This window comes from Daphnia pulex, chromosome 7, assembly GCF_021134715.1.
Source record: "Daphnia pulex isolate KAP4 chromosome 7, ASM2113471v1".
Classification (NCBI taxonomy): Eukaryota; Metazoa; Arthropoda; class Branchiopoda; order Diplostraca; family Daphniidae; genus Daphnia; species Daphnia pulex.
The window spans coordinates 10780337-10791691 of record NC_060023.1 but is presented as its reverse complement, the minus strand read 5'-3'; the positions used below and the strand labels follow the sequence as shown (position 1 = coordinate 10791691).

General features: G+C 38.9%; 4 protein-coding genes and 2 long non-coding RNA genes across 8 annotated transcripts; 4 read left to right on the top strand and 2 right to left on the bottom strand.

Moving 5' to 3' along the window:
• The first annotated feature begins 40 nt into the window (after nucleotides 1-40).
• Nucleotides 41-1400, top strand: LOC124196715 (ribosomal RNA-processing protein 7 homolog A-like). The gene is made up of 7 exons (XM_046591889.1): nucleotides 41-190; nucleotides 252-391; nucleotides 458-580; nucleotides 640-760; nucleotides 822-987; nucleotides 1053-1177; nucleotides 1244-1400. The coding sequence occupies exons 1-7, from the start codon at nucleotides 151-153 to the stop codon at nucleotides 1327-1329; spliced, it is 801 nt and encodes a 266-aa protein (XP_046447845.1). The 5' UTR covers nucleotides 41-150; the 3' UTR covers nucleotides 1330-1400.
• A 12-nt stretch (nucleotides 1401-1412) lies between these two features.
• On the top strand, nucleotides 1413-4952 carry LOC124196713 (mismatch repair endonuclease PMS2-like). Its single transcript, XM_046591884.1, has 13 exons — nucleotides 1413-1547; nucleotides 1613-1721; nucleotides 1785-2013; nucleotides 2080-2128; nucleotides 2210-2349; nucleotides 2421-2526; nucleotides 2594-2965; nucleotides 3023-3245; nucleotides 3317-3876; nucleotides 3942-4090; nucleotides 4155-4255; nucleotides 4317-4606; nucleotides 4667-4952. Exons 1-13 carry the CDS (start codon nucleotides 1458-1460, stop codon nucleotides 4724-4726), a joined length of 2478 nt encoding a protein of 825 aa, XP_046447840.1. The 5' UTR covers nucleotides 1413-1457; the 3' UTR covers nucleotides 4727-4952.
• LOC124196714 (glutamate-rich WD repeat-containing protein 1-like) lies at nucleotides 4644-6834 on the bottom strand. 2 transcript variants are annotated; one of them, XM_046591888.1, is made up of 9 exons: nucleotides 6696-6833; nucleotides 6354-6633; nucleotides 6033-6298; nucleotides 5813-5975; nucleotides 5535-5754; nucleotides 5296-5464; nucleotides 5174-5232; nucleotides 4991-5105; nucleotides 4644-4921 (listed from the first exon to the last, which is right to left on the bottom strand). In XM_046591888.1, exons 2-9 carry the CDS (start codon nucleotides 6625-6627, stop codon nucleotides 4784-4786), a joined length of 1404 nt encoding a protein of 467 aa, XP_046447844.1. In that variant the 5' UTR covers nucleotides 6628-6633; nucleotides 6696-6833; the 3' UTR covers nucleotides 4644-4783. The 2 variants fall into 2 exon arrangements, with proteins under 2 accessions (XP_046447844.1, XP_046447843.1); XM_046591887.1 differs by having other exon boundaries at nucleotides 4644-5105; nucleotides 6696-6834.
• A 692-nt stretch (nucleotides 6835-7526) lies between these two features.
• On the top strand, nucleotides 7527-8994 carry LOC124197674 (extensin-2-like). The gene is made up of 2 exons (XM_046593207.1): nucleotides 7527-7679; nucleotides 7815-8994. The coding sequence occupies exons 1-2, from the start codon at nucleotides 7676-7678 to the stop codon at nucleotides 8885-8887; spliced, it is 1077 nt and encodes a 358-aa protein (XP_046449163.1). The 5' UTR covers nucleotides 7527-7675; the 3' UTR covers nucleotides 8888-8994.
• A 260-nt stretch (nucleotides 8995-9254) lies between these two features.
• On the bottom strand, nucleotides 9255-10467 carry LOC124197675. Of its 2 annotated transcripts, none has more exons than XR_006876312.1 (3): nucleotides 10370-10460; nucleotides 9941-10307; nucleotides 9255-9878 (listed from the first exon to the last, which is right to left on the bottom strand). It is a non-coding gene; the product is annotated as an uncharacterized LOC124197675 (long non-coding RNA). The 2 variants fall into 2 exon arrangements; XR_006876311.1 differs by having other exon boundaries at nucleotides 9256-9878; nucleotides 10392-10467.
• A 136-nt stretch (nucleotides 10468-10603) lies between these two features.
• LOC124197836 lies at nucleotides 10604-11132 on the top strand. The gene is made up of 4 exons (XR_006876360.1): nucleotides 10604-10633; nucleotides 10699-10830; nucleotides 10908-11012; nucleotides 11086-11132. It is a non-coding gene; the product is annotated as an uncharacterized LOC124197836 (long non-coding RNA).
• Nucleotides 11133-11355: the final 223 nt, after the last annotated feature.

Genomic DNA, 11355 nt, shown 5'->3' with positions numbered 1-11355 from the left:
GAAAAAAAGTCTGGCCAGTTTGCTATACTTATCGCAAGGTGGCGCTAACAGTACATTGAAGCAGACGTCTTTTTTTGAACACTTCACGTGTGCATGTGACTTTGTGAGTTGTGACTTTATTTTGAGTTTGTGAACTTCTTGGTTACCAAAATGGGAACAGAAAAATCAACATCAATTCAGGGGTTTAGATGTATATATAAAGTCGACAATCCAAGTTTGATTCAGTGTAACTAATATTTGTATTTTAAAAGGTATAGAGACAAGGTTCAGCGACAAGTGTACAGCAGGACACACACTATTCTATAAAGAACATGCCGTTCGAAATTCACATCCATCGAAACCTGTTGGAAAGACGCTGTTCGTCCTTAATGTACCCCCTTACTACACAGAAGTAAAATTTGAAAATGACTTTACAAAAAATATGGATTTCGAAAGCTAAAAATTGTTTGCATTACAGAGATCAATAAAAGAATTGTTTAAGGCAGCAGGATCTGTGGAATCTGTCTGTTTTGAAGAGAAACCATCTGCAACAAAGGAGATTAGCAATATGAATTCATTCTTCTTCCAAAATCATATCAAAGTATGCATCACTTAAATGTATCAACACCTGATGGAACCTAACATTTTTGTAAACTCTAGGGTTTTAAAGTTGCTTATGTGGTGTACAAAAATGTTGTGTCACTGAAAGCAGCTATGAAGTTGGAATGGAAAACTAGCATTATGAGCACAGAAGAAAAACCAATCAAAACTGGACTTGAAAGTAATAAAAGAACTTTATTTAGTTTTTATTATTCTAATTTAAACTCTCAATATGTTTCCAGAATGGATTTCACAATATGAATCATCATTTATTGATCCAAAAGCCTTACAAACAGAAGTTGACACTTTTATGAGTGAATTTGATACGAGTAAAGAGAGAGAAGAGGAAGAAGCAAAACTCAAAGAAGGGCAACCTGATGATGAAGGCTGGATAACAGTCACTAAACAGTAAGTTTTTTCTTTAACAAAATGTTTTTTACTGTAGATGTTTATATATTTTTTTAATATTGCAGTAGTAAACATGCTGCCAGAACAGAGACTATGGAGAAAAAAGTCATGGATAAGGAAAAGCAGAAACAGAAGGACAAGAAACTCATAAATTTTTACTCATTCCAAATGAGAGAGACTAAAATGGAGCGTAAGTTTTGAGTAATTCACGTTGCGACCCCACAAGTAATATATTCCGAATGTTTCTTCTTCACAGATTTGACCCAGTTGAGAAGAAAATTCGAAGATGACAAGAAAAGAATTGCAACAATGAGAGCTGCTAGAAAGTTCAAACCATACTAGTATTACAGAAGTGAAATGCAAATTAAATTCGTTTGTATTTTATTTTTTAATACACTCACATTCATCAATCATCTACCAAAATAGGAAAAGATAAAAATATTTTGTTGCTTAAATTTTCTTCTTTACTAATGGTCCGGCAACGTTCAATTGGAATTATTATCAAGATGGCTTCGGCAGCAAACGGCGGTATTATCAAACCAATTGATCACAGCACAGTGGTATTATTTACAACATGTTTTTCAATTTCTAACTATTAAGTATCACTTTTAAATGCATTGTGCAGCACCGGATTTGTTCCGGACAGGTTGTTTTAACTTTAGCCGTTGCTGTCAAAGAACTGGTGGAGAATAGCCTCGATAGTGGGGCCACAGCTGTTGAAGTCCGTCTGAAAGGTAAAAAACGAACGTAATAATTAACTTAATGTACTGAATTGATCGATGGCTTTTTTGAGATAGAATTTGGCAGCGATTCAGTTGAAGTTATTGATGATGGTTCCGGTATTTCTCCTTCCAATTTTGAGAATCTCTGCCTCAAACACTATACATCCAAAATTGAAGAGTTTGAAGACTTGCTTAATGTTCAAACATTTGGTTTTCGAGGAGAAGCATTAAGCTCACTTTGTGCCCTAAGTGCTCTTAGTGTTACAACATGTGAAAAGGGCAGCAAAATCGGTTGGAAACTTGAGTATGAAATGCTTATTATTTTTATTCATGAAGGATTGGTTTTTATGTCAGTATACATTCCAAACAGATATGATTCCCATGGCAAACTAGTAAAACAAACTCAGTATTCCAGACAGGTAAGGACCAATTTTCCCTCTTATTCATATCTTTCATATTGTTATGCTTATAATAGTTATACTCTATTGCTTTCAATGCAGCCTGGGACATCAGTTAGTTTGTTAAATCTGTTTTCAACCCTGCCTGTACGACATAAAGAGTTCTTAAAGAACTTGCGAAGAGAATTTGCCAAAATGACCAATATGCTGACTGGATATTGCTTGATTTCTAAAAAGACAAGGTAAGCACAATACAATGAGATATATTTTCATGCCGAAGTTTTGCCAATAGCTCTTAAATATGTGTGTTTAGAATAACTTGCACAAACTCAACTGGTGGAAGAACAAGCACAGTTTTGTCTACTAGAGGTGGAGCACACTTGAAAGATAATTTTACATTAGTGTTTGGACAGAAAAGTGTATACTACTTTTATTCTACATTTATATATTCTTGACATTAAAATACTCGCTTCCGTGCATTTTCAGTGGCAGAACATGTTAGAAATAAAAGCAACTCAGCCGTCAGAAGATATTTTAGCGGAATTCAATCTGAATGCGAATATCTTGCCCAAGTTAAATGAATGGCCTTTCCAGTTTGAGGGTTTCGTCTCGAGCTGTGCACACGGTACGGGCCGGAGTTGTGCTGATCGCCAGTATTATTTTATTAACGGTCGTCCGTGTGACCCTGCTAAAGTTTCAAAACTTGTTAACGAAGTCTACCATTCGTACAACCGCAACCAATATCCGTCCATTGTGCTCAACATAACCACTCACTCTAGTGAAATAGACATCAACGTAACACCCGACAAAAGACAGTTAATGGTTGCAAACGAAAAGATACTTTTGGCAACTGTTAAAGTATTTTTTATCATTTTCTGTCTATAAATTGAAACCTAATCTGTATGCTTGACATAGGCGTCGTTAAACGAAATTTACCGTGAAATCCCTTGCACGTTTAGTCTGCAAAACAATTCTTTGTTAAACACATCTCCTGCTGTTTCGACGGAATCGCCCGGAACACCTTCGCAACGTTTACGATCCTCTCTTGCTGCGTTTGCTGCCGCTGGTTGGAAACCCTCGTCACCTTGTTCCCCTGGTGAAAAACGGAAACTTGACTCCTGTTCTCCGGCTTTAAAACGTATTTTCTATCAATTTTATTTGAAACCGTAAAATTGTGTTAACTTTTCTTATTCATTCGTTTTCGTATAGAAAAAAGATTGGATGATTTCGTCACAATTCCTATTTCCCCTTCGGAAAAAAAGACAAAGCTTGATGTTTCGATTCAAGACACACAACAAGCAGATACTAAATGGGAAAACAACTTGAGTTTTACAAACATCAAAGAGATGGAATCCTCCACGGATAATGTCGAGGAGAATATTGACGCGGATGACGAGTCCTTGTGTGAACGAGTGAGGGATGAAGAACAACAAGCAGAAGATGAAGAGGTGAAAGTTCTCGAGGCAACAGAAGTTGAGGAGGTCCAAGTTATCGAGATGTCCGAAGAACCTAAGGTAATCGAAACATTAGAAGAACTCGAAAGCGTCCTGGAAGATGTACTTGCGCCGCCAACCAATTGTCCGGTTGTTTCCAAAGTTAAAACGACAGTGCCATTTGGCCTGGATTTGTTGATGGAAAGAAATCGTCTGCAACGTGATTTGCCGAAGTCAGTCACAGAGAAAAGATTTTTGGCGCGTATCAATCCTGGCGATGCGGCTGCTGCTGAAGCCGAGCTTAGCCGACAAATAAGTCAATCTGATTTTGAAAAGGTATATTCTTTTTGTTTTTTAATTGTGTAAGAAATATTTCGTGATTGCAGCCCTTTTATTTTTAGATGGAAGTAGTTGGCCAGTTTAATTTGGGCTTCATAATTGCCAGACTGAATTCAGATCTTTTTATAATCGACCAACACGCCGCTGATGAAAAATACAACTTTGAAACGCTGCAAAGAACTACGCGGATTCAACCACAGAAACTCGTTTGGTAAGTTCATCAACATTTGATTTTTTAAACTACGGGATATTATTAGTCTCTTATTCGCTAATAGTCCCAAACCTCTGAATTTGACGGCTGCCAACGAGTCGCTCTTAATAGAAAATATGGAATTATTCCGAAGCAATGGTTTCGAGTTCGTCGTTAATAAAGACGGTAAGCAATGATAGATCTGTTACTAAAATTTCAAGAAATAATTTCAAGTTAACTGTAACAGAGGACCCCACAAAACGTGTTTTGTTAAGTGCCGTGCCATTAAGTGGCAACTGGCTGCTTGGTCCGAGTGATATCGACGAGCTGCTATTCATGCTACAGGACTCTCCAATGAATGAGGAAGAGGATCGTAGCAATGTGAGTCAAGCTTCATTGGCGCGTTACAGGCCTTCGCGCGTTAGGGCTATGTTTGCCTCTCGAGCTTGTCGCAAAGCTGTCATGGTGGGGGATCCGCTTACTTCAGTTCAGATGACTAATTTGCTGCGTCAGATGAGCAACTTGCAACAGCCTTGGGTAATATTTTTCTGTATATTAAGGAAGGAACGTGGTATAAATGTGAATTGTTTTTATTAGAATTGCCCGCACGGACGTCCTACCATGAGACATTTAATCAACACAGATGTGGTTCAGTAATTCATTGGGCAAATTTATATATCAACGTGTCATTAGTACATAGATTTTCTACCACTCTCACACGCTTATAGTTTTGAATATATTGAAACCAGTTATAGCTGTGCTGATAATCATGCCAGGAATTTGCGGATGCCAGTGCAGTTCTTTAATTTCCTTCTGTCCCTGATGGATAAACAGTAATTGTGGTGCTAAGTCCTGCAGAAAAAAATATACAGAGTCAATGAAGGTGGATGTGTTTCTTTGGGCGAAAAATATTTTACTTACAGCAAGTTCAGGATCTACAATCGCAGTTTCTTCGTCTTTCTCCAGAGCCAAATCCCATAAAGCAATCTGATCGTCAGCTCCTGCCGATGCAAATACGGTAGAGTCTGTTGGGTGCCTACATTTGAAAAACATATTATTAACACAGCTGACTTTATTGTTACATTTTTCCTTTCCCCAACTTACCATTCTACCGAAGTGATTGGTGCAGTATGATGCTTGAAAGTTGCAACAGGTGTGCTCGACTAGAAAACGAAAGAGACCATGAAAGGTAGAGCATTGGTAATGATTTGGTTGATTGCAAGTACCTGAAATTGTCGTAAATCCCATACGTGCAGCTTTCCATCGTCACCTCCGGACAGAATGAAAGGTTCCTTCTTGTTCCAATTGATAACATTGATGTCATTTTCGTGGGCATTGATTGCGGCGAGCATGCACGCTTTACTTGGCTGAACTCGTGTATCCCAAATACGAATACTGCATTAAGATGATCCAGTTAATATTAAAGATAAATTTTAATAGAACTTCCATTTTTTAAAAGGTTTACCTGCGATCGACGGAACAAGACGCGAGAACATTAGGTTCATTAGGTGACCACTGCAAATCTTCAACAGATGCATCATGACCAATGAGAGGACGCTGATCTACAGCCCAAAGACCACCTTCACTTGGTTTCCAAATGTGGATGTTCTTTTTGCAATCACCCGTGGCCAAAACACCAGGCATGGGTGTAGACCAATCCATTGCAAACCCTTCCGTGGTATGACCTAAGATATTTAAAAAATAGAAAAAACTCATTCTCGTAGTTAGAATAAATGAATTTACCTTTGAAAGTGAAAAGTGGTCTGGGACTCTCTTTATTTTCAACATAGTTCCTCAGCAAAACTGGATCATTAACAGCTTTCAAAGGGTGAGTTAGATCCCATAAAAATACTTTGCCTGTTTCAGACCATGAAGCTGCTAATGGTTTGTCTCCAACAACACACATCTGAAAAGAATTTAATTAAATTACATGATTTTGAAAAGGAGCATATTTGATTTTTACCCTGACTCTGTTCACAGAACCCTGATGGTGGATAATTGCACACTCAAGATCCGGTTTCATCACATTTTCATCATCGTCATCATCACTGTCTTCACTGTCAGATTCAGGTTGAGTCTTTTGCATGTTTGACATTTTCATAACAATAAGACGGTTAGTGAAGTCTGTGGATGCTTGGGTTCCAGATAGCAGATAAGCGGTGTGTGGAAAATCAGTGCGCTCACTTCCCAAGCCATCGGGGATGATGTCAAAACTAAGACAAGGAGCACCTAAACAAATATACTGTGTAAAACAGCTATAATAGACTAAAAGTTGAGTAAATACCTGTATTAGCTTGATGAAACATGAGATAGGCATTTTCATCACAAACAAGTTCTTCTCCTTCCTCCAAGGGTTTTCCTGGTAAGTAAGTTTGTTGTGGGCCCTCATTCTCATCTTCTTCCCCTGCTTCCTCTTCGTCTTGGCTATCTTCGTCGTCCTCTTCTTCTGCGTCACTGTCATTTTCCTCATAGTTCTCACTGTCATCATCATCATCGGCCTTCATTTCTTCGTCATTGACACGAACGCCGTCATCCATCGCTTCCTCTTTATCGCTCATCTTCGCCTGAAAAAAAGGGTATGTGTTTATATCAACTTAACAATCATACTATTTTCAGTCTGAAATACCTTTAAAGCAAACTTTGTCAATGATTATAGTGAAGCAAATCTGTGTTTCTTCACAAACACGTGCTTATCTTGTGAAATTGTGAATGGGATTTTCGTCTGCACTGCAATTGTCAATTTGTAAGATATATTTTCGCCATCTACCGATTAAAATAATAGTGTAATGCAGAGGCCCATCAAATTCAAAACCGTAAACAGAAGGTCCCCACCCTTAAAATAATTCAAATTTCCAGTATCATTAATTTTAATTGGGAGGTATATAACCGCTGTGTTATGCGCTCGTTTCTTGATCATATCAATGGTTAATTGTAGAAGAGTCAAGAGCTAGCGGGAGACGGATTCACATCAACTTATAACGACGATAATATCGGCTCCATATTTTAGCTACTCGGATTACATCGCAAATATTCCGGGACAGCTATAAAAGAGCTAAGCAAATTTCCCGAAGAGATCCAGGGCGATGCATTTTGGGACGGGGAGGGGGGAGTGGACAGAGCTGACATCAAATTTGACTAGAGTTCTGAATTCCTAGTGATGGACTGTTTGCAACAAAAAAAAACATAATTTGTTGTTGCTTTGTTTTGCTATTGTAGATGCTGGCCAAGAGTGTTGCCAAGAGTGTTGGTGGATGAGACGCGTCAGAACGATCCCCAAAGTCAACCTGCAGACGGGTCGGCCATTTTGCATGTCCTTCACGCATGAAGGTCGGTGGTAACATTATGTAAAACTGTCAATGCGGTGGTGTAGAGGTTGGGTGAGAATCGTGCAGTGGTGTAGAGGTTTGGTGAGAACGACACGTGTTGCATTATTATCAAAAAGGTAGAATAACCGCAAGGCTTAAGAGGAGGGGTGAGAAAAAGTCGTATAAAAGGCGAGAGAAAAGGCGAAAGAAATCAGTCGACTGAGGATCTCCGTCACGGCAACATCTGCAGTGCACTATCTGCCACCAACTGCCTTCATCGTCGTATTATCAGTTCTCAACCATGAGTAAATATTCTTTTTGTTTTTTTTTTACATGAATTTTGTAGCAATTTCTATTTAATTTTCTATATTTTAATATGCCGGTTATTGTTGTATATTAATGGTCAAATTTAAATTTATTAATTGTTTAAATTTGTTTAGATAATTATGGCGTCGTGCTGCTGTTGGGTGTTGTATCGCTGATGGCTGGGTCGACCACTGGTGTACCGATGTCTCCTGGGTATGGCGCATACCAAACCGCAACGCCGCCGCCTTACTACACAACAACAACATATGCAACAACCGGTTATTACACTGAGGCCCCAAAGTACTACACCACCAAGGCTCCAGAGTATTACACCGCAACTTATGCTGCCCCGAGCTACATCACCAAAGATCCTGAGTACTACACTGAGGCCCCCAAGTACTATACCACCAAGTCACCGGAGTACTACACGTATGCTGCCCCATCCTACTACACCGAGGCTCCCAAGTATTACTCAGCTCCTAGCTACTACACCGAGGTTCCAACTTATTACACCACCAAAGCGGCTGAATACTACACCGAGGCGACCAAGTACTACACCACCAAGGCTCCAGAGTATTACACCACAACGTATGCTGCCCTGAGCTACTACACCGAAGCTCCGAAGTATTACTCTGCCCCGAGCTACATCACCAAAGAGCCCGAGTACTACACCAAGGCTCCGGAGTACTACACGACTACGTATGCTGCTCCAAGCTACTACACCGAGGCTCCTAAGTACTACACCACCAAGGCACCGGAGTACTACCCGACAACGTATGCCCCAACTTACTACACCGATGCTCCGAAGTACTACTCTGCACCCAGCTACTACACCGAGGCTCCAGTTTACTACTCTACAACCTACGCTCCATCTAGCTACTACACCGAGGCTACCAAGTACTACAACGAAAAGGCCGAATATTACACAACCACGTACGCTACTCCAGTCTACTACACCGAGGAACCCAAGTATTACTCTGCTCCAAGCTACTACCAAAGAGAGGCTCCTGTTTACTACACCGAGGCCCCCAAGTACTACACTACCAAGGCACCTGAGTATTATAGCACTACTTACGCTGCTCCGACCTACTACACCGAAGCTCCGAAGTATTACTCTACCTCAAGTTACTACACCACTAAGGCACCTGAATATTACGCCACGACCTACGCTTCTCCAACTTATTACAGGGAAGCTCCTAAATACTAGAGCCGATTTAATTTTATAAATTATCTTAAAATATCTTAGTAGTTACTAGTCAATGGGAATTAATTGTTGATATTTAATGAGAAAATAAATTTTTTTAATGCGGGTAATATATTTATGTGTTCTCTTCTCTTGCTACCTTCAAGCCCTTTGACATTGCGACGTGTTCTAATTTTTGTTGGATCTTTCCTGCGTCATATGGGATGTAATTATTACTCTAGTCGATCTGCATTCGGTCATATTCTGATGCTTGAACTAACTTCATTTCCAGGGTAAGTTACGTGAGAGACGTAATGTTTAGTGTTGACTAAATTTTTATTAGTTAATAGCAGAAGTTTAGTATTTTTAACATGTAACAAATATGTACATGGAAAATAATGTTGTAAAATTTGTAATTTATACCAGCATAAAAAACAATGGAATGCAAACGTTTAAGAAATATTTTCAAATTGTCCATCACTCCCAGCACTACGTAGGTACAATATCTAGAAAATTGTATGACAATAGATGATTGCAATTTCTTGAATGTCCAGCGAGCATGAAATAATCACTGTCCGTAAATGTAAATCGCTATACTTTGCCAACTTGGAAGTGCAATCAATCACGACAGAAGGTGACACTGCCCTAACTGTGCCCAGGGAGATTACCTGGCCAGTGAAGAAGAGAGTAGTACGAGGCCAGTTTGACTGGAGAGATATAGTCATAGTAGGCTTCCGGGTTAGGCTCATGACCCTCCAAAAGCTTTCATAAGATCATGCGCCCTTCCAAGTCACCGTTCGACCAGAGCCCTCCCCTCCTCTTGGTTATCACAGCGGGTGAGTGACCACCGGCGGGCGTTGGTTAGTGGTTAGTTAGGGAAACGGGGCCACAGAAAAGAAGGGAGCCCAGGTATGCACTTTTAATTTATCTAAATCTACACAAATTATCAGTCTTCAATTCCAGCAATCTCTTGTCGGTTTCCAAACAACTATAACAGTGGCAAAGAGGGATAACCCTGAAAGGAGAGTAAATTTAGATATAATTTTCAAAACATATTGAAGTGACAGAAAGAAATACCTCAAATCAATCAATCTTACATTGTCCTAAATTAGAACAAAGTGTTGGTCACCATAAAATCTTGAGTAGCAGCATTTTCTTGCTGTTGTCTGCAAAACTGATAGCAACAAAGAATGGGATCTGGCGAAGGCATCAATATCTTGAAAATTTACAACTTGAAAGGGAAAAATTAATGTGAACATTATTGCCTTAAAGAACACAGCAAATAAAAATAATTTTGGTAAAATAACTATCTTGCAACAGAAATTATTTTGCTTCAGAAGACTTAATGTTGTGGGCATGCAAATGTTATTGGATTAGACCATTTCATTTCTATTGTCACGAGCACCTAGTTGGCCAGGTACATGAAAACTTCAGCTGAAATTACCTGAAAACATTTAGTCAAGAATGCAGTAAGAATCATTAGCTAACGATTGTTTTATCTATTACTTAAAAACATTTGACTTGTTACCCGATCTCTGCTGTTAAACTTTTTAAGTAACTTATGAAAGTTACGACGTTAATGTCATGTCTGTCTGTGACTGACTGACAGTGTAACAAACTTAAGATTCAAAACTCATTACTAGATGTCGCCAGTGTCGCCCATGTTGTTTTTTCATGGTGAAACGAGGCGAATGAGCGAAACAAATTGTTGCTAATTTATACTTATATTCCTGTGATTTCAAATACCAAATATTGAACTTCGTATCTAATGTAGGTTTATCTTGACCTAGTTTTCTTATTTTTATAGTGTACCAACTTATTTCTTCAAATTCTAGATGCATACTGTCATTCCAACAGGTTGACTTATCGCTCAGTCAATTTCCATCCATTAGATCCTCATGCTGTCTAAAGCCTAAAACTCATGTTTGAAGCACACATATAGTGGAATACCAATGTGCCGAAATAAGGTATTTCCCCATTACTGCTACAAGACCATTAAAATTCAGATTTTCATATAACAGGTATTCTTGCTCATAAACCATAGGATCTTTTCTGAATCTCGCAATTTTGGTGGCATACCCTGCTACAGCATGTTTGTTATTATGACTGTTTCTACTTCTGGTTAGAAGACAACCCAGCTGAGGGATAGGTAGAGTTTTATTTCTAAATTCGTATAAATTTGTAAATAATGTAGAGAATTTCCTTGTCCCATTGCTACCTAGAGTTTCAGAGACATGAAGAGTGTGAAGTGACCTGCCATATATGTACCAGATCTGCTTGATGAAAGTCAATCATCTGGATGATAAAGGTAAGCAACAATACACAATATCACCACGCTACTGCAATAAATCATAACACTTTCTTTAGCAACAGGAAGTTTATCTCATCATGTGGAGTTATGCTGTTGGTTGCTGTGAATTCCATTTTTACGGTTTCTTCTCTCTTCCTGTTCTTATCATGAACATTTCAGTGTATTTCTTATAAAAGGTAAA